The sequence below is a fragment of the Petaurus breviceps genome, unplaced genomic scaffold (genome assembly GCF_028583685.1).
Source record: "Petaurus breviceps papuanus isolate PSGF00001 unplaced genomic scaffold, PetGlider_PUasm1.0 227, whole genome shotgun sequence".
Classification (NCBI taxonomy): Eukaryota; Metazoa; Chordata; class Mammalia; order Diprotodontia; family Petauridae; genus Petaurus; species Petaurus breviceps.
The window spans coordinates 7110060-7136161 of NW_027185896.1; the positions used below are offsets into that span (position 1 = coordinate 7110060).

The window sequence follows — 26102 nt, forward strand, 5'->3', positions numbered from 1 at the left end:
TTAAAAATTATGTCACCTAAGAAATTGTTCAGGGAGCTGTCGATGATCAACCAGGTCAAGAAACATGGAGAAACAAAGACAGAACACCTCTCTGCAAATATCCAAAAAGCCATCATCACATAGAGGAGGAACAGACTTAGTAAGTTTTATTCCAAAAGGCAAAATTAGGATCAATGGAATGAAAATTTTAAGGAAACAGATCAACAGAAACATTTCCTACCCAGAGCTGCCCAACACTGGAATTTGTTCTATGAGACAATAAGTGCCATAGTTGTGGTAGAAAAAAGCAGAAATGCTGTTTAGCAGGGCATTCTGCTGAACAGAGCTTGAATAAGGTATGCAACTATAATGACTGGGTCCATTTCAGTTATCAGTTATGTTATCTAACCTCAATTGAGGTTGATTTGGGGGGGGGGGCGGAAGAGTTATTACAGAAAGACAACTTATTTATTATTCCTAGTTATAACAAACTTTCTCTTCATTCCTTAAGTCCTTGATATCATTCCTACCCAACCCTCTTAGCTGACAATATTACCTCGTTCTTTACTGGAAAAAAAAGAGGCCATTCACCAAAACCTCCCTCTTTTCCCCTTTTAAACCTCTCAAAACTCCTTGACATCACCTCATACTGTCTCCTTTATGATAGTTTCTGAAAAAGTGAACTTTATTTCCAAAACTAAATTTAAGGCCATCTATCCTTGATCTAATTTGCCCTCTCAATTTCTCTAATGATTAAATCCATGATCATCCCTTCAGATCTTCATTCTCTTCCTATTTACTTGTTCCTTCCCTGACACCTACAAATACACCCAGTCTCTCCCATCCTTAAAAATCTCTCAATAGGATTTACTATCTATCTCAAAGATATTATTAGTCAAGACAAATCAACAAGCACATATAGGTGCTTACAATGTGTCAAGTACTGTGTTAAGTCCTGAGGACACAGGCAAAAAACAATCTCTATGCTCAAGGAGTTCACATTCTAATAGGGGAAATAACCTGAAAAATATTTATATATAAGATATACACAGGATAAATTAATATAAAAAATTAACATAAACAAGATAAAGTAATCGCAGAGGAAAGACGCTAACACTAATGGAAAGGTTTCTTCCAGAAGGCAGGATTATAGCTGTGACTTGAGGGAAGTCAGGAAGCAAAGCATTCCAGACATGGAGAACAGTCATGGCCCTGGAAATGCCTGGAGTCAGGAAATGAAGGTTCTTGTTTGAAGAACAGCAAGAAGGCCCATTGGTGTTACTCTGCAATCACTGGATTGCAGAATATATATTGGGGTGTAATGAATAAGAAGACTGGAAAGGTACATGTGTGTAGGGGGGGGATGTGATGAAGGGTTTTGAATGCCAAATAGAGGCATTTACAATGATCCTGGATAAGGAGCCACTGGAATTTATTGAGTAGGGGAATTGACATGGCAAGCGATTCATTTTAGGAAAATCACTTTGGTAGCTGAATGAAAGATAGACTGAAGGGGACAGCAACTTGAGACAAGCAGAACAATCAATGGGCTATAGCAATTGTTCATGAATGAGGTAATGAGGGCCTACGCTGGGGGATAACAGTGTGAGAGGAGAGAAGGGGGCATATTGTTACAAAAATAGATGTTACGAAAATAAAATCAATACGTCTTAGGCAACGTATTGTCTTCTAATATGACCCAACCATGAGAGAAGGCCCCTATGGGGAGGAGAGGGATACAGGGTTCCTTTCCAGTGGGCTTCTGATGCCTTGTTCATCCACTGAGGGGAGCAGCTGTAAACAAGTAGTCCCAGCCAGGGTGCTCCAGTTTATGGCTTAAGGAAGGGGACCACAAAAGGTAACTGGTTGGGTCAGGGCAGACAAGCCCAGTTCTTTGAATAATCATCAGAAAAGATCATGCTGGTATCAATCAGGGAGTAATGCACCAATCACACTTTAATAAGGCACAAAGAGTACAGAGGCAGATAGTGCTGGGAATAGGGTGGCAGAGGGAGGCTGATGGCTTCAGGAAGAGACAGGGGAGGGAAAGGAGCACATTGTCACTTATATAACTGCTCATCAGAGCTGGGAGAACTTGGGCAGCATGGACCTGTGTCAGACAGAATAGTGCTCAAAGCAGAATTTGGGAGTTTCATTCTTATAGGGTTCTGGTGGTTCCAGAAGGTCTAACTCTTCTTCAAGTACCTTGGGGTTTGCTCATTAACATATCTATACTTTCTAAAAGTTATCAGTGCTGTTTTAGACTTGCCATATTAGAATAATTTTTCTCTGGTTTTATTTTCCATACTTGAGCCTGAGGATCCATTACTGGGACAGAAGGGCCATTAAACTGGAGGCTAGTTGGCTTCTTCTAATTTAATACATAGTTTCTGGATGTGGCCTTAATTAATTTAAGAGGCAGTTTTGGGCAAGTGTGTGCTATGCTTACCTTTATAATCTTAATTTCAATTTCCTATTTCTTGTTATCTTATACTGGTTACTTATATACCTACTTACTATAGGTATGATGTGGTTGGGGGGGGGGAACATAACAAGATACAATTTCAACACAGATTAGATATAAGGGGTGAGAGATTGAGGGGCTGATGATGATAGCCTAGGTTGTGAGCCTGGAGGACAGTGGTACCATCCACAATAATAAAGAAGCTTGGAAAGAGAGATTGGGGGTGAGGGGTGGATGAATCTGGTTTTAGACATGTTGAGTTTACGATGTGTATAGCACATTCAGTTGAAGATGTCTAATAGGAAGCTTGGAACTTAGAGACTAGAGGTCAGCAGAGAGGTTATAACTGGATAAGTAGATAATCTTTCAATGTATAAGAGCTAAACAGATCACCAGATGAAATAATATATAGGGAGAAATGAGTTCAAGACAGAGCCCTGTGAGACACCCACAGAGAGTGGTTGAATGAATGGATGAATATCCATTAAAGGAGACTGATCTGAGAGACAGGAGAACCTGGAGAGTCAGGTCATGAAAACCTAAAGAAAAGAGAGTATTAAGGAGAAGATGATCGACATTGTTGAAGGCATAAGGTCAGAAACCAAACTGTAGAGAATTAAGAAGGTGAAAGGAAGTGGAGACATTGACTATAGATGGCCTTCTCAAGAAGTATAGCCATAAAAGGAAAAGATATAAATAAAACAACAATTAACAAGGATGGATGGGGTGAGTTTTTTGAGGATGAAGGAGACATGGGTATGTTTGTAAGCAATAGGGAAGTAGTCAGCAGATAGGGAGAGATTTAAGGTAAGTTAGAGAATAGGAATGATAGAGGAGACAAACTCTTGGAGAAGACAGGATGGAATGGAATCATTGATGTATTCATCAATTAAGGAGTTAACCTTGATAAGAAAGGTAACCTCTTCATGTGAGATAAGTGAAGGAGATAGTGGTAGAAAACATCTGGGTGAAGTGAGATGAGAGGGGACAGGGAACTCTTTATGAATTGTGTCAATTTTTTTCATTAAATATGAGACAAAGTTCTCAGCTGAAGAGGGTGGTGCAGAAGGAAAATGACAGAAGTTTGAGGAGGGATGAAAAAATTTGGAAGAACTGATGTGGAATAGTGAGTCAATGACGGAGGTGTAAAGATTGCCTAGTAGGAATGAGCATAATATTTCAGGTTATATAACATAACATATAACATGTAGAACACTTAGGTAGGAGAGTTGCATGATTTTCTTCAATCTTCATTCAGTGGCACATTTGCAGGCAACAGATGGTAAAGCTGAAACTTGGCAGGGCACAATCAGTGATATGATACAAGGGTAAGAGACTCAAGAGAGATGGACAGTGTAGAGTTGAAATGGTTCATGTAGGAGTAAATATGGGGGGAAAGGAGTAGGTAGCTAGTGCAGGAATGATAGCTTGGAGAAGAAATGAAGTTCTAAGGGATTAGAGATTACAGTGTGGATGAAGAACACATTTTGGGTTTGTAAAGTAGAGGCAGAGGGAGAATGACAAAAATCATTATCTGATGAGGGAATTTCAGGGAACATCAAAGTAGGTCATTTGTGGATGATGGCAAGATCAAGGGTATGAACATTTTTGTGTGTAGTCGAGGTGGGATGGAAGAACAGGTCAAGGGAAATGAGTAAATTGAAGAATGGGGAGCTTAAGGTATTTGAGGGAATATCTATATGTGTTGAAGTTTCCTAGTAAGAGGGAAGGGTTTGGGGAAGAGAGAATGAAAGTGAGTTGGGAAGTGAACTCATTGAGGAAGAAGAGTATACAATTGACTAGTGAACAAAAGCTACCAGAATTTTAATTGGGTGGAAGACATGAATTGAGTAAACTTCAAAGTAGGAGAGGTAACTAAGTGATGGTGGTAGGAAGTGGTAAGGGGGAAAAAGGATTATTCCAACTCTCACCACCCCTCAACCAGTAAATGGTGTAAAACAAGTGAAAGGACAGCCTGTATTGGAAAGGGTGCCCAGGGAAACTGAGTTATCAGGGAGCTAGGTCTCAGTAACAGCCAGAAAATGAAGAAAAAGGGTGGCTAGGTGATACAATGAATAGAGCACTGGCCCTGGAGTCAGGATGACCTGAGTTCAAATACAGCCTCAGACACTTAACATATACTAGCCATGTAACTTTGGGCAAGTCACTTAACCCCAACTGCCCTGCCCTACCACCTCCAAAAAAAAGAAAAAAGAAAATGAAGAAAGGGAAAAGGAAAAGATTTAAGATGAAAATAAATTTCTTGCCAAAAAAGCAAGCATTTGGAAGCACAGTGTAAAAGCATGGGTAGTTTTGGGGTGGGAACTTAAGGATAGAGTGGGTAAAGGGGAATGGGAATAAGGCATTCAGGCAGTGGGGAATAGTTTGAATGATGACTCATAGGATGAGAGTGGGGATTCAGAATCACTGGGATGTGGAAGATATAACCAGGAAGCTTGTTAATCATTAAGTGAAGATTTTTAGATGATTTTTTTAATTTTGTTTTTAAATAAGTTTTTATTGATATTTTCTGTTTCTTATATCATAATAATATCCCTTTCTGTGTGAGCTATCCCATGACAGATAATATTTTTTAAAGAAGAAAAAAAAAGTCAGCAAAAAAAGTACAAAAACATGTGCAATTGTAACACTTAGAGACCTTCCTCCCAGTACCACAAAGGGGTTGGTTGGGTATGTCTTCTTGTATCTCTTCAGTCAAGTTCCACTTGATCTTTATAATTTTGTTATATTCATTTTGGTTTTTTGGTATGTCATTTTTTCCATTTACACTGTTATAGTTACTGTGTATGTTGTTTTCTTGGCTCTGCTTACTTTATTCTGTATTCATCACCCACATCATTTCTTTCAGGACAGTAGCATTCAATGAAATTCACCGCAATTTATTTAGTCATACCTGAATTGATGGGCATATACTCTGTTTCCAATTCTTAGCTATCACAAAAGTACTGCTATAAGTATCTTGGAGTAGATGGGGACATTTTTCTTATCATGGTTTCCTTGATGTATAAGGTCAGTAATGGAATCTTTAGTTCAAAGGATATGAACAGTTTATGACTTCAAGCCTCCATAACAATGTAGTACTCTGCCTATCTTCCTACAACCCCTCTAACAATGACTCTTGCCATTTTTGTTTTGCCTATTTATAAAATGAGAGGTAAAACTTCAGGGTTGTTTCAATTTGCATTTCACTTAGTATTAGTCATTTAGCACAGTCTTGCATGTGGCGGTGAATACTTTGTGGTTCTTTTGAAAACTGTTCATACCTTTTGAACATAATATGTTGAGGAATGGCTATTACATATATATGTATATATTCACACACAAATGTTGGGGGAGTGAGGGGGGAAAGACAGAAAGAAAAGAGAGAGAGGTAAATAGGTTATATATCTTGGATACCAGTCTTACCAGAAAAATTTGATGCAAAGATTTTTTTTTTCCCAGTCAACTACTTCTCTTCTTATCCTAGATGTACTTATGTACATATGCAGAAACTTTTCAGTTTGAAGTAAAAAAAGTTTTCCATTTTATCATTAGTAGTTGCCTCTAGAGTAAATGTCTTATCTATTAGCTGTGAAAGATATATTATCTGTTTCTTTTCTAATTTATATGTAGTTGTTGTTCAGTCATGTCCAACTCTTTGTGATTCCATTTTGAGCTTTTCTTGGCAAAGAGACTAGAGTGGTTTGCCATTGCCTTCTCCAGCTCATTTTGTAGACAAGGAAAGGAGGCAAATAAATGAGTGATTTTCCTGAGGTCACACAGCTAATAAATGTCTGAGACTGGATTCGAACTCAGAAAGATGAATCCTCTTGATTCTAAGTCCAGGGCTCTAATTACTTCACCATTAATCTGCCTAATTTTTTTAATGGTATGATTTTTAATATTAAGTTTCACTTTGAATATATTATAGTGTGTGATATAAGGTGTTTGTCTAAGCATAAATTTCAGATTGGTTTTGAATTTTCCCAAAAATGTTACAGGAGTTTTTATCAAATAGGGGGTTTCCCCTAGCGACTTCTATTTTCCACTTTATCAAACATTGAGTTATTGAGTTCTTTTATTTCTAAATCTCCCTTGATTAGATGGTTCCATCAATCCATCTCTCTATTCTTAAGCAATACCAACTAGATTGTTTTGATGACTGATGCTTTATAATGTAGTTTGAGGTCTGAAAGTGCTTGTTTCCTCTTTGGCTTTCCATCATTTCCATTGATATTCTACATATTTTGTTTTTCAAAATGAATTTTGTTATTATTTTATCAAGCTCAGTAAAGTATCCCCTTGGTAATTTAATTTTGATATAGCATTAAAAGTATAAATTAATTTTGCTAGGATTGTCATTTTTTTTATATTGACATGGGCTTGCCATGAGCACTGAATATTCCTCCAGTTAATTAGGTTGTTTTCTCTTTCTTTAAGGAGCACTTTGTAACTAAATCTATATAACTATTTTGTGTGCTTTGGGAGGTTGATTCCCAGAGATTTTATTTATTTTGTAATTATTTGTAATGGGATTTCCCTATTATTGCTTCTTGTGTTTTATTACTGTTATTTAGAAATGTTGATTTTTGAGGATTTTTTTTTCTAGGCTTCAACTTCTCTGAAGCTATTATCTCAATTAGTATCTTTGCTGATTCCCTAGGATTTTCCAAGAAAATCTTCATATCAGCAAATAAGGACAGTTTTTTCTTCTCTTTACCAATCATTATTCCTTTAATTCTTTTCTCTTTCCTTATCACTACTGTTAGCATTTCCAGAATTATATCAAATAATAATGGGGAAAGTAGACATCCTTGCTTCACTCCATATTTGGAAAAAGTTCTAGTATATGCCCACTGCATATGATGCTTACTTTTGGTTTTAGATGCTTTTTATTATATTTTTAAAACATTTCCTATATGTCAATACTTTGTAGGGTCTTTGGGTTTTTTTTTTGTCATAAAACACTACTCTATTTTGTCAAAGCCTTTTAAAAAAATTTAGATGATCATGTGATTTTGGATATGTTTTTATATGATTATATTGATTGTTTTCTTAATGTTAAACCATCTTTTCATCCACATTATAAATTCCACTTGGTCATAATAAATGATTCATTGGATAAATCACTTTGTATTCCATTTGATAGGATTTTGTTTAAAAAAATGTTAATCAATTTTTCATTAATAATATTGGACTATAGTTTTATTTCCATGTTTTATCTTTCCCTGGTTGAGGTATTAGGACTTTATTTGTCTATTAGGACTATATTTGTCAGAAAAAAGGATTCTAGTAGGATGCTTTCTTTCTCAATTTTTAGATTTGTGAAGTATGAGTACTAACTGTCCTTTTTTTACAACTAATAATCAATTTTATTAATTATGGCTAGCAAATAATTATTTAGTATATTCTTTTCCCCTAGTTACTGGGGAAAATAGTAAAAACAATTTTTAACATGTTTTTAAAACGTTGAGTTCCAAATTCTCTCCCTTCCTCACCCCACTGAGAAGGCAAGCAATTCCATATAGGTTATACATGTGTAATCATATAAAATATAGTCATAATAGTCATGTTGTGAAAGAAAACATAGACAAGAAAAAACACTCAAGAAAAATAAAGTTTAAAAAAGTATGCTTCAATCTGTATTCAGATACCAACAGTTCTTTCTCTGGGGATGGATACCACTTTTCATCATAAGTCTTTCAGAGTTGTCTTGAATCACTGTATTACTGAAAATAGTTAAGTCATTCACAGCTGATCATCTTACAATATTTCTGTTACTTTGTACATAGTACATTTCACTTTGCATCAATTCATATAAGTCTTTCCAGGTTTTTCCAAGAGCATCCCACTCATCATTTCTTCTAGTATAATAGTGTTCCATCATAATCACATACCACAACTTGTTCAGTCATTTCCCAATTGATGGGCATCCCAACTTTTAATTCTTTACCCCAAGAAAAGAGCTATTATAAATATTTTTGTACATGTATTCTATTTTTTTTTTCATTCTTTTGGTTTTGTTTTCTCGTTATTTGATTTCTCATAAAGTCATTAGATTCCATTTGCTCCATTCTAATTTTCAAGGAATTATTTTCTTCAGTGAGCTTCTGGATCTTCTTTTCCATTTGGTCAATTCAGCTTTTTAAGGCATTCTTCTCACTGGCTTTTTCGATCTCTTACCATTTGGCCTAGTCTGTTTTTTAAGTTGTTATTTTCTTTAGTATCTCTTTTTGCTTCTCCTTTACCAAGCTGTTGACTCATTTTTCATTATTTTCTTGCATCACTTTCATTTCTCTTCCCAATTTTTCCTCTATCTCTCTTACTTAATTTTCAAAATCCTTTTTGAGCTCTTCCATGGCCTAAGACCAATTCACATTTTTCTTGGAAGCTTTGGATGTAGGCACTCTGACTTTGTTGTTGTCTTCTTCTGAGTGTGTGTTTTGAGCTTCCTTGTCACCATAATAACTTTCAATAGTCAGAGGTGTTTTTTTCTCCATTGTTTGCCCATTTTCCTAGTTCATTACTTGACTTTTAAGTCTTTGTTAAAATAGGAGCTCTACTTCCAGGGTGAAGGGAGCAATGGTCCAAGTTGCAGGGGGTTTGTACAGCTATTTTCAGAGATACTTCTAGGAACCTATAAGTTTTCAGTTCTTCTAAGGTGGTATGATCTAAGGAAAGGTGCTTAATACTCTCCTGGCCTGTATTCTGGTCTGTGAAAGACCACAAACACTCTTTTTTGCCCTGGAACTGTGAGGAGGGTCCTCCCTCCACTGTGGCTACAAGCTCTGCTATGCTAGTGCCCCTCCTCACCCTGGGACTGCCACCCAGGACCTGGATCCAAGTATGGACAAAGCAACAGAGTTCTGTCTCAGTGCTAGCAAAAAAGAACCCTGTAATCTCCTTCTGACCAGTTGTTCAAACCCCATACCTTCTGTGGGCTGAGAGCTCCAGAAGCAGCCACTGCCACTGCTGCTTCAGTCCCTCCCAAGGTCTACTCCTGGTCTGGTGGGACCAGGGCTCTGCTGGTATGGCCTGTACTGTACTACATTCCACTCTCACCCAGGTGTGACAGACCTTTCCTGTTGATCTTCTAAGTTGTCTTTAGCATCTATGGGCTGAGAGGTCTGGAAAATGCCACTCCTGCAAGTGATTCAGTCACCTAGAAGCCAGCTCCAGCTTTGTAGGGACCCAGTCTATGCTCATGCTGTGCTAGCACTCTTCTGTCAACCTAGTACAACAGACTTTTTTCACTACTGAATTTCCAAGTTGTCTTGGGCTGGAAATTTGTTTCACTCTGTCTTTTTGTGGGTTCTCCTGCTCTAGAATTTGTTCAGTGTCATTTTTAAAAGGTATTTGGGGGGTAGGAGGCTAGGTGGTACAGTGAGTAGAGCACTGGCCCTGGAGTCAGGAGGACCTGAGTTCAAATCAGGCCTCAGACACTTAACACTTGCTAGCAGTGTGACCTCTGGCAAGTCACTTAACCCCAATTGCCCTGCCCTCACCTCTCCAAAAAGCAAAAAAACAAAAAACAAAACAAACAAAAGGTATTGGGGGGAGGGGAGAAGAATTGAGGAAGAGTTCAGGCAAGTCCCTGCCTTTACTCCATCTTGGCTCTACCTCCAACAGGGCCCCATTTTGCAGGTCATGATGACTTAGGGTCCAAAAAAATTCCAGCCAAAAGGCAAGTTTTTGCCAGCTAAGTGGGAAGAAAACCCCAGAAAATACCTTAGATGAATTTGGAGAGAGCAGTTCTATTCTGATATCAAGATGTAAAATATGATTACTAACTGTTTTTTAAACATTTTATGGAATTCTCCTGTGAATCGATCATGACCAGGAGTTTTTAAAAGTATTCCTTTATTTCTTCTGTGTTTTCAGTTCTGTTAACATATAGCTATGCATAATAATGCTCTGATTATTCTTTTTATTTCTTCTAGCTTTGCTATAATTTCACTTTGGACATTTGCTATTTTGTTGATTTGATTTTCTGCTCTCTTCTTTTAAAATCAGATTAGCTAAGGGTTTATCAATTTTATTAGTCTTTTCAATGAACCAGCTCTTAGTTTTATTTATCAATTCTAGAGTTTTTTCCTTTCCAATTTATTTCCCCTCTAATTTTAAATATTTCTTTTGTGCTTAAGCTTATTCACTAATTTTTCAATGAAAAAAAATCCATATTCAGTTCATTAATGCTTTTTTCTATTCTGACAACATGTGATTGTAAAGAAATTATTTCTCCCCTAAGGAATGCTTTAGATGTATCACAGAAATTTTAGTACCGTGTTTCCCCGATAATAAGACACTGTCATTAAATTTTTTGGAAAGAAAAACACCAGAGGGCTTATTTTCAGGGGAGGGCTTATGTTGTCCTGCCTCAGCTCTCCTCCGCGGCACTGCTCTCAATGGCGCCAGCAAGCAAATCACTGGGGAAGAACAGGATGACGTGCTCACTGCTGCAGCTGTGATTGGATGCAGCTCAGAGCACGGTGTGCATTTCACAGGGAGGGGAGGGGGGATGGTGCATACAGAGGGTACCGTAATGTAGAGTGTAGTGCAGGAGATCACCTTCACTACAGTAGCAATCTCAATAGGGCTTATTTTCGGGGGAGGGCTTATTTTAGAGGAATCTTACACAGTAAGGGGAGGGCTTATTTTTGGGATAGGTCTTATTATTGGGGAAACACGGTATGTTGTTTCATCATTATCATTTTCTTTTACAGTTGCTGTTTCTGAGATTTGTTCTCTAGTCTACTGATTATTTAAAATTTCATTGTTAAGTTTCCACTTGGATCTATACCTTTAGTTTTGGTTCGTAGGCCAGTTTCTATTCTAATTGTATTACGGTTTGTAAAAGATTTATTAAAGGGGCTAGGTAGCACAGCGAATAGAGCACCAGCTCCAGAGTCAGGAGGACCTGAGTTCAAATCTGGCCTCAGATACTTAACACAAAAACTAGCCATGTGATCTTGGGCAAGTCACTTAACCCCAATTGCCCTGCCCTCCCCCCACCAAAAAAGCAAAAAAAAAAAAAAAAAAAAAAAAAAAAGATTTATTGGCTGTTTCTTTCCTTCAACATTTGCTCTCCTACATGGTCAATTTTTGTAAAAGTTTCATGTGGTACAGAGAAATGTGTATATTATTCTGCTGTACCATTTGGCTTTTAACTCTAGTTTTGTCCAGTATTTTGTTCAGTTCCATATTTTTTCCTTTTGATTACCTTTCTGTCAAACTTATATTGAAGATGCCCATCTCTATTGTATTACTGTCTGTCTTTTAGAAACTCAGAAAATGTTTCCATTATGAATTCAGATGCTAAGGCATTTGGGGCATATAAGTTTTTACTGATATTGGTTTGTTGTCTATAGCTCTTTTCAGCATCATATAGTGTCCTTGTTGGTCTTTTTTTTATTTTTGTTTTTGCTTTATCTGACAGCATGATGGCAATTCCTGATTTTTTTGACATACCTGATATATAGATTTTTTTCCATCCCTTTAGTTTTTATTTTATGTAAGTCTTTGTTTTACAAATGTGTTTCTTTTAAGTAGTAGATTAGTTTTGTAAAGTTTTGTTTCCTTGTTCAATCTCACTCTTTTTGTTATAATGGATTATTTAATCTGTCCACATTTAAAGTTATAAAAGTTAGGTTTATGTTTTCATCCATCTATCTCTAAATTTTTTTAAGTTAATATTTTTCTCCCCTTTCTGCGGTAAATACAGGATTATGTTCCTTCACTTATTTTATTTTAATCTTTTTTTAAGGTAGACTTGTTCCAATTGGCTCTCTTCCTCTGCCCTCTGATCCCCTCTTTTTATCTATGACTCTTTTCCTTTTAAGGTTTTATTTATTTGTTCCTCTTTCCTACTTTTATCTGATTATGTATTTTTTCTCCCTTTTTCTCCTCTCAGGTAGGTTCTCTTTTCCTCTCCTTCCCTTCAGCTAGCCCTGGTCATTAGTTGTTAAATTTTATGTTTTTGAACTCCTTTCCAAAAAGGACTTCTCTCACCCTCTTCAATTATTCTTTTTCTGTTTTACTAGATCCTCATTCTCTGATTCATGACATGATCTGTATAATCATCTGGACTGTCTCTCTCTCTCTCCTTTGTATTCTTTATATAATCAAAACTTCCAAGTTATCCATTTTAGGCACTGTCTTGTAGGTGCTTTCTGCTACTGCCTTGTAGGGTTTATTTATGCCATGGATTCCCTTTTTTCTTGTGCTTCACTCTCAGAACAATGTCAATTACTATAGGTGTCACAGAAGACACTGCCCAAAAGGTAGGCCTCTACCCCTTCACCCATCACTGACCTAAACCCTCTCTTCTTGACCTCCCCAACCTCCCAATTTGCCTGGAAATTGCCTTGTGTCCATGCTCTCCCATTCCTCCTGGTGTCAGTTGCCCTCCAGGGGTTCTACTCAGACAAATAAGACTTTTCAGGTATCGAGGTCTCATCCAGTGTAAAGTCCTTATTTCTCTTTACCCATAAGAGCATTCACCAATGGAACCCCTCCTACTTCCAAAATAAGGCCTCTTTCTTCTCCTCCTCTTTTCAATCTTTGCCCCCTACTCCTCACACAGGGCAAGCATTCACATGGTGGTCAGGAGAAGTGATGATACAGGAACATTCTCAAGGTGTCTCTGAGATCTTTTGATTGTGTGAGACACTGACACAGGACCACTCAGCATAGCATGCCCACATCAGAGAAGGTGCTTCACTTTAGGAGCAAAGCAGAATTGAAACAGCTCAAAGGAAACACAGGATATACACATTTAGAATATCCACCCCAAATATTCACTTGGACTATTTGTGCCCAACCTGTGGTAGAGCATTCCAAGCTCATATTGGTATAAGAAGCCACAGTCGAACACAATGACACTTAACTTTAGCATAGTGATGTCATTTTGGTCCTCTTCAAAAAATGAAGGACAACAACCATAGATCTTCTCTTTCTGAAGCTGCAGAGACCACCTTCCCTTCATTGCTAGCCTTTTTATTTGACCCTAGCACATTACTCCTCTCCATAACCCAGCTCCTCCTTCCCTTACCCCTTTCATATTGTAACCTAGTCCTACAAAAGCATTCACCTATAGGCAGGGTGCTGCCAGGTTCTGTCCATAAGGCTGTCCCCTATATGCCTCTTCACTGTTACTTCTACCATATTCCCACCTTCACTCCTGTCTCCTTGTGTACCTTTAGAAAGAAGTCTCTTACTGGTCTTTCTGTTTTTACTGTTGCTGTTGCTGCCTGCATTTATTCATTCCTCTTTCAATTCTGTTGTTTGGGATGCTCAAGAAGCAAATAATCTCTTCAGTTCTGGTTTTCTAAGAATGCTGCAAACTCTTCCTTATTCTTGAACATCCATCTTTTGTCCTATATGGATAAGCTCAGATTTGTAGGATAGGTCACCTCAGGCTGCATCTTGAGGTCCAATGATCTTCAGAACACATTATTCTATTCCCTCCTCTTTTATCTAGTGGGTGCAGAACAGCAGATTTATTTGAATATCCTTTCCCTTGTATCTGACGGTCTTCTCTTGATGGTTTATGGAACTTCTTATTTCTGAATTAAATTGTTAAATTTAACCATTATATGTCTTAGAATTTTCTGCCTTGCAGACTTTTTTTTTTTCTGAAGGCAATCAGTGAATGAATTCTTTCAATTTATGTTTCATTTTCTATGTTCAGAAGTTCGAGGTATTTTTCTTCTATTATTTCTTTCATTATGGTGTGAGGTTTTTTTGGTTCTGTCATTTTCTTCTGGGAGACCTCTGATCTTTCAGTTGTCTATGCATATCTTGCCTTCAGGATCTGTAATATTTTGCTTGCAGAGTGAGAATATTTTCTTTTAATGTTTGTTCTGTGTTGGGTTTTTTGTTTTTCTTTTCTAGGTTGTCCTTCATTTTTGTATATTTGTATTGCCAATCTATTTTGCTCTCTTTTGTTTCTTTGGTGAAGCTTGCCACTGTAGATTCAAGTTTTTCTATTCTGCTCATTATTTTTTGTTGTGCTGGACATAAATTCTGCTCTCTTAATTCTCATTTCTCTTTTAAATTACTCAGGAACAGCAATGTTGTGATTCCATGTTCTCCTCAAACTTTATAGTGTCCTCCTCTGTCTCAAGTGTGGGGTCATTTTCCTTTATTCTGTAGTATTTATTCACAAATGCCTGAACTTATTTACTAGCTTTGGAGGCCATGTTTCCTTCTGCTACTGTTGACTTATCTGTTTAAGTTCAAAGTCTTTGAGATTTTTTTCTTCCTGAAGTGTTTGGCAATTTCAGTCTCCACCCCCTCCCTTTTCATTATCACCCACTTCCTGATCCCCTCCAGCCACTGATAGTGGTTTCCTTGGGGGCTGGATCTAACAGTGTCTCAAATTCCCAAACTGAGCAATTCACAGTTCAACAGCCAAGGTCTCTGCCCCAACTGACTTTTGGGTGATTAGAAACAGCCCCAGTTGGATACTGTCTGTGCTCTTTATCTAGGCTTAGTGGAGTGCCACACAGCGAGATAGCCTATCCTACTCCGTTTCTCAGTTCTCTGGTCCAATACCAGCAAATTCAGAACCTGCTTTCCCTACCACTAAATAGCTCAAAGCCTTTTGACACCTCATGTCAGAGCCCACTTTCCCTGGCACTGGTAGCTCAGAGTCCACTGGCATGAGCAATTCAGAGCCTGCTTTTTCCAACACTAGCAATTCAGACCTTTGCAGCACTGACACTTCCAGGTTGTAGCACCTGGTAAGCTTTTGCTCCTGAAGGGCTGTATCCAGAGGTGGATAGCATCTTCCTTCAATATTCATAATACTCAGACTAGCTTAGTTGTTCAGTTATTTTTCAAACAATATTGTTGTTGTTATTGTATACAACATTCCCTTGATTCTGCTCATTTCACTCTTCATTATTTATATAAGTCTCTCTATTATGTTTCTCTAAAATCAATCTGCTCATCATTTCTTATAGCAGTAGTATTCCATCACAATCATATATCACAACTTGTTAAGCTATTCCCTAATTGATGGGAATCCCTCTGCTTTCCATCTGGATAAGAGTTTCAATGTACATAGGGTTTTGGCCCTAAGGTAGCATCTTTTTAGAGCTTAGGCAATTTAAGAAATGAAGCAAATACTTGGAAAAGAAGGAATTGTGTTACTCTCCTTTCCCCAAGGCAACAAACATGCTGGAAACTTGATGGAATGATGCCTTTTTCTGTACCCCCAAAACAGGGGAATGATGCAGTAGAATGGACTTCTCTTCCTATATGAGGCTAAAGGTGAGGTAGGATATACTATATGCACAGCACTATGAAATGGCATTTGCTTCTCTTCTTCCCCAGGAGGTTGGATATCAGAATGGCATGACAGAATGGTACCCTTCATTTCCTCATAAAAAAAATGAAAGGGACTTTGTTAGAGAAGAGACACAAGGAGGATTCTGGGAAGATGGTGAAGATCCAAAAATTACAGGCTCTCCAACTTTCCTCCACAAAAAAATATAGAACATCTTCTCAAACTGAATGCTGAAATAATAATTTTAGCAAATAGTACGAGATAAAATAAGCCCACACAAATCATCAGCATTTTTATATATGACCAACAAAACCCTTCAAGAAGAGATAACAAGAGATACCCCATTTAAAATAATTGCAGACAATAAAAAATACATGGTATATTTGCCAAAACAGGACTAGGGAACTACATGAACATAATTACAAAACACTCTTTATATACAAATAAGGTAAGATTTAAATAATTAGAGAAATATTCATTGTGTATGGGTAGGCAAAGTTAATATAATAAAAATGACAACTTTACCTAAATAATCTATTTATTAAATGCCATGCCAACTAAATTATTTAAAAATTATTTTACTGAGTTAAAAAAAATATTAAAATTCATTGGGAAAAACAAAGGATCAAGTATTTCAAAGAAACTAATTAAAAAGAATGTAAAGAAAGAGGCCAGGGCAGCTAGGTGGTGCAGTGAATAGAGCACCAGGCCTGGAGTCAGGAAGACCTGAGTTCAAATCCAGCCTCAGACACTTAACACACACAAACCCCAAAAAACTAGCCTTGTGACCTTGGGCAAGTCACTTAACCCCAAATGCCTTGCCTTCCCCCCTGCAAAAAAAGGGGGGGGGGGCAGCTCAGCAGTACCAGACCTCAAACTATACTACAAGGCAGTAAATATCAAAACTATCTAGTACTGGCTAAAAAGTAGAAGGATGGAACAGTGGAACAGAATAGACATATGATACATAGTAATTAAGGATTTTAGTAACCCTGTATCTGACGAATGTAAAGATTTAAGTTTTGGGGACAGGAATTCATTATTTGGCAAAAATGTTAGTAAAGCTAGAAAGCAAGTTGCCAGAAATTGGGCATAGACCAATATCTTAAACCACGTACCAAAAATAAGGTCAAAATGGACACATAACCTAGATATAGAGGGAGACAGCACAAGAAAATTTGAAGAACATATAACCTATAAGACTCATGCATAGGAGAATAATTTATGAATAAACAAGAGGTAGAGAGCATGCAAAGTATAAAATGGATAATTTCGATTACATTAATTAAAAAAGTTTTTATACAAACAAAACCAATATAGCCAAGATAAGAAGGAAAGCAGAAAATTAGGGAAAAAATTTTAATAGACAATCTCTTAAAGATCTCATTTCCCAAATATATAAATAACTTTATCATGAATATGAGTCATTCCCCAGTTGATAAATGGTCAAAGGATATGAACAGGCAATTTTCAGAGGAAGAAATCAAAGCTATCCACAATCATATGAAAACATGCTTTAAATCACTACTGATTAGAGAAATGCAAATGAAAATGATTCTGAGTAATTACCTCACACCTATCAGATTGGCTAATATGACAGAAAAGGAAAATAATACATGTTAGAGAAGATGTGGGGGGAAATGGAATACATTTTCTACATACATACATACACTAATACATTGTTAGTGGAATTGTGAAGTAATCCAACCATTCTGGAGAGCAATTTGGAACTATGCCCAAAGGGCTATAAAACTGCATACCCTCTCATCTAACAATATCACTACTAAGTCTATACCCCAAAGAGAACTTTTTTAAAAAGGAAAAAGGACCTATCTGTACAAAAATATTTATAGCAGCTCTTTTTGTGGTGGCAAAAAATTGAAAATTGATTAATTGGGCGAGCAGCTAGGTAGCACAGTGGATAGAGCACTAGCTCTAGAGTCAGGAGGACCTGAGTTTAAATCTAGCTTCAGATACTTACTAGCTATGTGATCCTGAGCAAGTCACCTTAACCTTGTTTGCTTCAGTTCTTCATCTGTAAAACAAGCTGAAGAAAATGGCAAACAGTATCTTTGCAAACAAAACTCCAAATGGAATTACAGAGTTGGACACAACTGAAAATGACTCAACAACAACCATCAATTGAGGAATGGTTGTGATATATCATTGTTGTATAAGAAATGACAAGCAGAATGATTTCAGAAAAACCTGGAAAGACTTACATGAACTGATTCAAAGTGAAATGAGAAGAAGCAGGACAACACTGTACACAATAATAGCAATACTTGTATGATGATCATATTAGAAGACTTCAACATACATACTGACTTTCCTGAAAACACCCTAACCACTCAGTCTTACAGTCTACTCACTTCTTATGAACTACTCCTCTAACCCACCTCAGCTGCATACAATGATAGTCATAGACTTGATTTTGCCACAAATGTACTTACCCACTAATGTATCGCCTCCATGTTCAAGAATCTCAAAATCTCATTATCCAGGCATAAGCTGTTGGCTTTTCACATCTCCTTTTGCTTTCCTTTACAAAACCCTACTCCTGTGTTCTGTCTTCTCTCTCTCCAATGGAGTTTATCCTCACAAACTGGTGTTTTAAATGCCTTGCAGAGAACACTTATTAAAATATTTGCAATAGCAAAAAAAACCAAAACAAAACCCTATTCTTCACTCACACCATCATCTCAAATTCCTTAATCCCTCAATTCTCTCTCAGGCCCTCTCCCCTGCACTAGCCACTCTCTCCTCTTCTCCACGTTTTGATCCCTTGGTGAACCAATTCAACTCTACACTGTCCTCTTTTAAATCCCCAGCCCCCTTATCATATCACTGATTAAGCCTGTCTAAGCTATAGCCTTGGATCATTCCTGCCATTTGTATCCATTGCTCTTACACACTTATTGAACAAAGGTGGAAAGAATCACAAACTGTTCTGACTGAGTCTCTTACAAATTTATGTTAGACATGTATAACTTATATCAAACTGCTTGCCTTCTCAATGAAGGGAGGTGGGGGAGGGAGGAAGGGAGAGAATTTGGAACTCAGAGTTTTAAAAGCAAATGTTATAAATTGTTTTTACATGTAACTGGGGGAAACAACAAATTTATGTTATGCAGCCTCAACTGGGTCCTCACTACTGCTAGGCAATTGTATTCTGCCTCCCACTCTCAATAGCTGATCTCGTCCCTCCTCAAATCTCTCATAGCTCCCTCACCCCCTGTTCTCTCAGCAGAGAACTTTGCCTCATATTTTACAGAAAAAATCAAGGTCATACACCATGAGCTCTCTCTTTTCCCCTCTTCATCATCTCATAATAATCAGGTGCCTATTACCACTATCTCCTCCTTATACATCTCACATTATGAAATGGCTTTGCTTCCAAGGATAATCCATCTATTTGTTCAAAAGATCCCATTCCATCTCAACTTCCTCCAACAGTTTGCCCCGTCATTCCCACTCTACCACTTATTTTCTTTTTTAAAAAAATATTAATTTTAACATTAATTTAAAATTTTTAGTTCTAAATTCTCTCCCACCCATTAATAAGACAAGTAATATGATACCCATTATACATGTTAAATCATGCAAAACATATTTCTGTATTAGCTATGCTGCAAAAAAAAAAGAAAAGAAAAAGGAAGTGAAAAACAATCTGCTTCACTCTGCACTCAAGAGTTCATCAGTTCTCCCTCTCTCTGGAGGTAGACTGCATTTTTTAATTTTTTGGTCTTTATTAATTTGTTTGTTTACTTTTAGTTTACAAGATTCAGTTCCACAATTCCTTGAGTTCCAAATTTTCTTTCCCTCTCTCCCCTCCACCCCATGTCGGCATACTATCAAGTATAGGATCTGCAAATAGTTTCACATTAGACATTAGTCAGATTATAAAGAAGGATTGTATCAGATGGAATGAACAATGGGAAAGAGGAAACAAAACCAAACAAGAAAAAGAAAGAGAGCAGGTAGTCTGTTTCAATCTGCATTCAAACTCTATTCTTTCTAGTTCTTTCTCTAAATGAAGACATCTCCATCATGAGTCTTTTAGAGTTGACTTATAACCCTGCATTGGTGAGTAGAGTACAGTCTATCAAAGTTGGTTGTCACACATAAGTTATGTCTGTAACTGTGTACAAATTTCTCCTGGTTCTGCTCTTCTCACTCAGCTTCAATTAATGTTAGCCTCTCCAGGTAAATATGAAGTCCATCTGCTCCTCATTTCTTATAGCACAATAGTATTCCATTACATTCATATACCACAACTTGTTTAGCCATTCCCAAGTTGATGGGCATCCCCTTAATTTCCAATTCTTTGCCACCACAAAAAGAGCTGCTACAAATATTTTTGTACATATGGGTCTTCCTCCCACTTCTATGATCTCTTTGGGATACAATGCTAGAAGTGGTATTGCTGGGTCAAAGGGTATGAAATTATTTATAGCCCTTTGGGCATAGTTCTAGATTGCTCTCCAGAATGGCTGAATCAGTTCACAACTCCACCAACAATGCCTTAGTGTTCCAATTTTTCCACATCCTCTCCAGCATTTGTCATTTTCCTGTTTTATTATCTTAGTCAATCTGGCCCATGAGATGTGGTACCTCAGAGTTGTTTTGATGTGCATTTCTCTAATCATGGTGATTTAGAGCATTTTTTCATATGTTTATAGATATCTTTAATTTCATCCTCTGAAAACTGCCTGTTCATATCCTTTGACCATTTATCAATTGGGGAATGACTTGTATTCTTATAAATTTGACTCAATTCTCTGTTTATTTTGGAGTTGAGGCCTTTAGAGACATTGCTTGTAAAAATTCTTTCCCAATTTTCCACTTCCCTCTTAATCTTGGTTACATTGGCTTTGTACATACAGGAGCTTTTTCAATTTAATGTAATCAAAATTATCCATGTTGCATTTCATAAGCTCTCTAATTCTTTTTTGGTCATAAAGTCTTCCCCTCTCCATAAATCTGACAGGTAAACTATTCCCTGCTTTCCCATATTGCTTACAGTATCAGCATTTATACCTAGATCATGCACCTATCTAGACTTGATTTTGGTATACAGTGTTAGATAATAGTCTATGCCCAGTTTCTGCCATACTATATTCCAGTTTTCCCAGCAGTTTTTGTCAAATAGTGAGTTCTCATCCCAAAAACCAGAGTCTTTGGGTTTATCAATCAAACAGTAGATTACTATAGTAATTGACTGCAGAGTCTCGTGTACCCAATATATTCCATTGATCCACTACTCTATTCCTCAGCCAATACCAAGTAGTTTTGATGACTGCTGCTTTATAATACAGATTAAAATCTGGTATAGCTGGTAGACTGCATTTTTCATCATTAGTTCTTTTGGTATTGCCTTGGATCATTGTATTGAACAGAGCTGCCTAAGTTTTTCACTGTTGGTCATCATTACAATATTATTATTACTGTGTAATTTTTTTTCTGATTCTGCTCACTCTGCTATGCATCAATTTATATGTCTTCCCAGATTTTTCAGAAACCATCTCCCTCATCATATAGCACAACAGTATTCTATCATGATCATATACCACAACCTGTTCGGTCATTTCTAATTGATAGGCATCCTCTCAATTTCCAATTCTCTGCCATTACAAAAAGAGTTCCTAGAGATACTTTGGTACTCCTTCTATGTCCTTTTCCTTTTTCTTTGATCTCTTTGAGATACAGATCTAGTAGTAATATTGCTGGGTCAACAGGTACAAAGAGTTTGATAACCCTCTATCATTTATTTTCTTTTTTTTTAAGCAATTGAGGTTAAGTAACTTGCTCAAGGTTACACGACCAGTTATTTCTGGGTGTGATGCTAAGTATCTGAGCCCAGATTCAATCCCCAGATCATCCCGACACTGGGGCCAATGCTCTTACTTGCTGAGCCACCTGGCCATCCCTAAACAATTGGGGTTAATTTAATTGGGGTTAAGTAACTTGCTCAAGGTTACACGGCCAGGTGTTTCTGGGTGGGTGCTAAGTGTCTGAGCCCAGATTCGATTCCCCAGGTCATCTCGACACTGGGGCTGGTGCTCTTACTCACTGTGCTACCTGGCCGTCCCTCTATCACTTATTTTCAAACTCTACCTGTCTACTGGTACATTTGTTACTGCCTGTAAACATGACCATGTCTCTCCCATCCTGAAAAAACACACTTTATTCCTTCCATCCCAGATAAATATCAGTCTATAACTCTTCTCCCCTTTGCAGATAAACTCCTCAAAAAAGGGCATCTATAAATAAGTACCTCCATTTTCTCTCCCCTCATTCTCAACTTAACCGCTTACAATCCAACTTCCAATCTTATCATTCCACAAAAACTGCCCTCTCCAAAGTTTTCAGTTATCTCTTAATTGCCAAATTCAAAGGTCTTTTTCTCAATTCTCATTCTTCTAGACCTCTCTGAAGCCTTTGACACTGTTGATAATCCTTTCTATAATAATTTCTTAGTACCTGGCTTGATGGACATATATACTGTTCCCTCCCTCCCCTTCTCATTTAACTAAGTCCTTTTGATTATATCTGCAATACTCCAGAAAAATGTATTTTTATTTGCCTTTTGTTGGGTACAGGCTTATCCATAACCAAAGAGCCTGTTACTCACATATTTTGAGCTATGTTCAAGAAATCTAAGTCCCCTTCTCACATACCACCATCTAACCAGCTGTTCCATTCCAAACAGCAGTTTCAAACTTACTCTTCTCAAACCCCTTTACAATCATCCTTACTTCTCAAAATTCAGGCCTCTGTCATAAGATTCTTCTTTTCCCCAAATCATAATATTCTAACTCACCTCAGCATCATTCCCTATACTCTTTTTCTCTACTCCAATCTAGAAAGATGAAGTGGCATTCTCTTTGCCTGTAGCAAGTCATCTACTGATATCTTTGATCCTATGCGTTCCTGATTACAACAGAAGGTTGTCCCTTTGATCATTCTCACCCCCACTCTGAATTTTTCAACTGATCCTTCACCACTGGCTCCTTTATTGTTGTCTAAGAACATCCCCAGATCTCCCTAATCCTTAAAAAAGAGAAAAAAACTTCCCTTGATTATAACATCCCCTCAAGCTGCTATCCTATGTTGCTCCTCCCTCTGATAACTAAACTGAGAAGATAAAACTCTCTACATCCATTGCCTCCATCTTTTCAGTCTCCACTCCAAAAATAAACAGCTCTCTCCAAGATTGTCAATTATTTATTATTAAACCTAACAACTTTGTCCCCTTCTCTACATGATATCCTTCCATACAGATCACAATTCCCCTCTCTGCCTCTTTATATCCTTCATCTTATTAATTATTATGGTCATCATGTTCAAGCTATACCTGAATATGAATCACTTCTTCAATATTCTTGACAAGCAGTCATCTTCCCTGACTAAAGACCTCCAGCGAAAATAAACATTTCCTAAACAATTTGAGTTGTCCCAAAGCATAATCAATCAGCTCAGAAGATAGTGAGTACCTTTTCTGAAATTAGCTTCTCTGCAATGTTCACTCACAGAATAAAAACAGGACTTTTGAAAGTCTCCTAATTTCTACTAAAGTAGGAGCTCTTTCCATTGTACAAGGTTGCCTTATGGTTTCATAAAGTGGTAACAACATTTTCCAGCCATATCATCAAGAACTATTGGATCAAAAGTCAGTGGGCAGCATGAAGTCTGTTTCTTTTGTACTCCTGTATTTGTATGTCTAAAAAATATATATATTTTGCTGTGATCTCTCATTGTGAATTTTTTATTTTTTTTATTTTTTCCATTTTTCAAATGCTTTATTAGCTTCTAATTTACATCATTCATTTCCACCAGATTTTGAGTTACAAATTTTCTCCCCATTTTTCCCCTACCCACCGCCCCAAAATAGCAGTCCCAAAGGATATCCCCTCCTCTAATTTGCCGTCTCCCATATTTTCTCCCATACCCCTTTCGACTTTTCCAGTAGGGCATGGTGGATCTCTATGCCCCAGTGCCTGTATATCTTACTTCCCAATTACATGTAAAATAGCATTAATAATAGTGTATATATATATTTTTTTAAACATTTGATTTTAAAACTTTGAATTCCAGATTCATTCCCTTCCTCCCTTGTCACCCACCCTTACTGGGAAGATAAGTAGTTCAGTATAGATTGTACATGTGTAGCTAATGTAAAACATTAACATAGGAGATATATTGTAAAAGACTGACTATATTTCCCTCCCTCCTATCCCACCTTCCACTTGTTCTATTCTCTACTTTGATCCCATCCCTTTTCAAAAGTGGTTGCTTCCAACTTCCCTCTCCCCTAGCCTGCCCTCCCTTCCATCATCCCCCCTCTCATCCCCTTCCCCTCTACTCTCCTGTAGGGTGAGATACCCTATTTAGTGTGTATTTCATTCCTTCCCCAAGCCAAATTCAATGAGAATAAGGATGACCCATTCCCTTTTGCCTTCCTATTCTTCCCCTCCATTGTAACAATTTTCCCTTGCCTCTTCTATCATTGTGAATTTTAAAAGAAATCCAACAAGAAATAAAATATCAAGAACTCTCTGGGAATAAAACATCTACTTTTAAATATGCAAAAACAAGAAAGGGAATTCCCTTACTCTCACCAAACCATTATTGAAAAGACACTGATGGATTGAAGTATATCAGAAATACCAAATACTTACCATTCTCATCAAGCAAGTCTTCCTCATCATCCCCATCATTGCCCTCCTCCATTGCCTCCTCCTCCTCCTCCTCCTCCTCCTCCTCTTCCTCCTCTTCCATATCCTCCGGCTCCAAGTCTGGGTCCAAGTCTGGATCACTCCCTGAGATTGACTCGTCTGACATGGCTCCCAATAGTCCTCACTGTGCATTACCTACTCATGGTCTACAGTGGGACAGACCTATGGGGGAAGGAATGAAATGAAGAAAGAATTCAGAATTCCCAATCCCAAGGCATCAAAAGCTCATGACATCCTCCTCATCTAAGGGTAAAGAGCCAACAGAATGAGGATTCAGGGAATAGTATTTTCATTTCCTCTCCTAATTCTGTCCTTGATTTCAGTGTCTGTCATGTCCTTTTATTTCATTTTTAAAAAGATTTATTGCCTTCTACTTTTCTGTTAACACCTGTCACCCCAAAGGAAATCTTTTGTTTTTTTCTTAAAATCCCTTCCTCCAACTGAAACCTTCCCAGGAACAAGTAAAAACATTTAAGCAAAGACTGAAGAAAGTTACTGTGAGTAACTATGACTAACAGTGTATTCCATATTTCACATCCATAATTACCATCTCTCTACTAAGAGGAAGGAGGTTGGTTTCTTTATCAATTCTCCATGACTGAGATTGTTCATTATAATTCATCAAGTTTCACTGCTTTTAATGTTATCATTTTCATTACTGCATTCCTTTATCACCCCCTTTTAGATACCAAATCTTATACATACATACCATACCATTCCCTTTTAATTTCCCCACCCAGCTTAAGTTTATTATGTCTATTTGGACAATTATTCTGAAGATTCTGAAAAAAAAAAATTAGTAAAACAAGCAAGCAGGGAGCTGCCAGGTCATATTTCCCAAAGAAATGCTTCCCAGTGCTGCTGGTACCTTAACAGGTGCTGTACAAACACTGCTCAGACTTTGTACTTAGTCTCCATCCTGTACCTGAGAGATCTTCCCCCAGGTTTTTTTTGCCTAAGTTCTATTCATTTCAAGTCCCATCTCCTCCACAAAACCTAGAAAATTCACTACACATCTCACTGATCCTTCTACTTTCCTTAGGACTTAACTGGGAATGCCACTCTTGATTTTTACCACAGATTGATCTCAGTTGGTGCAATTAGACTTCAAGTTCCTTGACGTGAAGGATTAAGCCTTCCTTAATCTTTGTCCCTACCCTGTATAATGTTCTATACATAACAGTTGACTAAAAAATGTATTTTGATGATGGTATTTTAATATCTGAGGGCAAAATAGCTCCTTCTACCAGGTTGTAAGACAGAATAGTACTTGACTTGATTATAAAACGTAAAGTTTTCTAGCATCCTGAGAGAAGGCTAAGAAAGTTACTGCTCAGTAAAGATATATCAGTCAAAAAATTAAAACCATACAAGAATAAGTTAGTATTCAAATCATAATAACAGTTGCCTAAACATACAGATTTCCTTTCCCTTTTCTTTTCTTTTATTAATCTTTACTTTTATTGAGGACATTTTCTTTCCTGGCCAAAAAAAAAGCTGAGGTATACAATCTTTTTATGAGGGTGTCACTTCCTATCACAACAAATACTTAGGCTCAGATTAAATTTGAAATGTAACTTTTGATTTTCCTTAGGAAAAAATAGAAAAATTAGAACAAGTTAGATATATT

The 26102-nt window shown here is 37.2% G+C and overlaps 1 protein-coding gene across 1 annotated transcript in view; it reads right to left on the minus strand.

Annotated features, from left to right (window-relative positions):
* The window catches only part of RAD54L2 (RAD54 like 2), a 149173-nt gene that overhangs the window by 61204 nt on the left and 61867 nt on the right, over nucleotides 1-26102 (minus strand). Inside the window, exon 2 of the mRNA XM_069095611.1 lies at nucleotides 24416-24634. Within this exon, the coding sequence (XP_068951712.1) occupies nucleotides 24416-24578 (163 nt within the window). The 5' untranslated portion in view covers nucleotides 24579-24634. The remainder of the gene's footprint in view (nucleotides 1-24415; nucleotides 24635-26102) is intronic.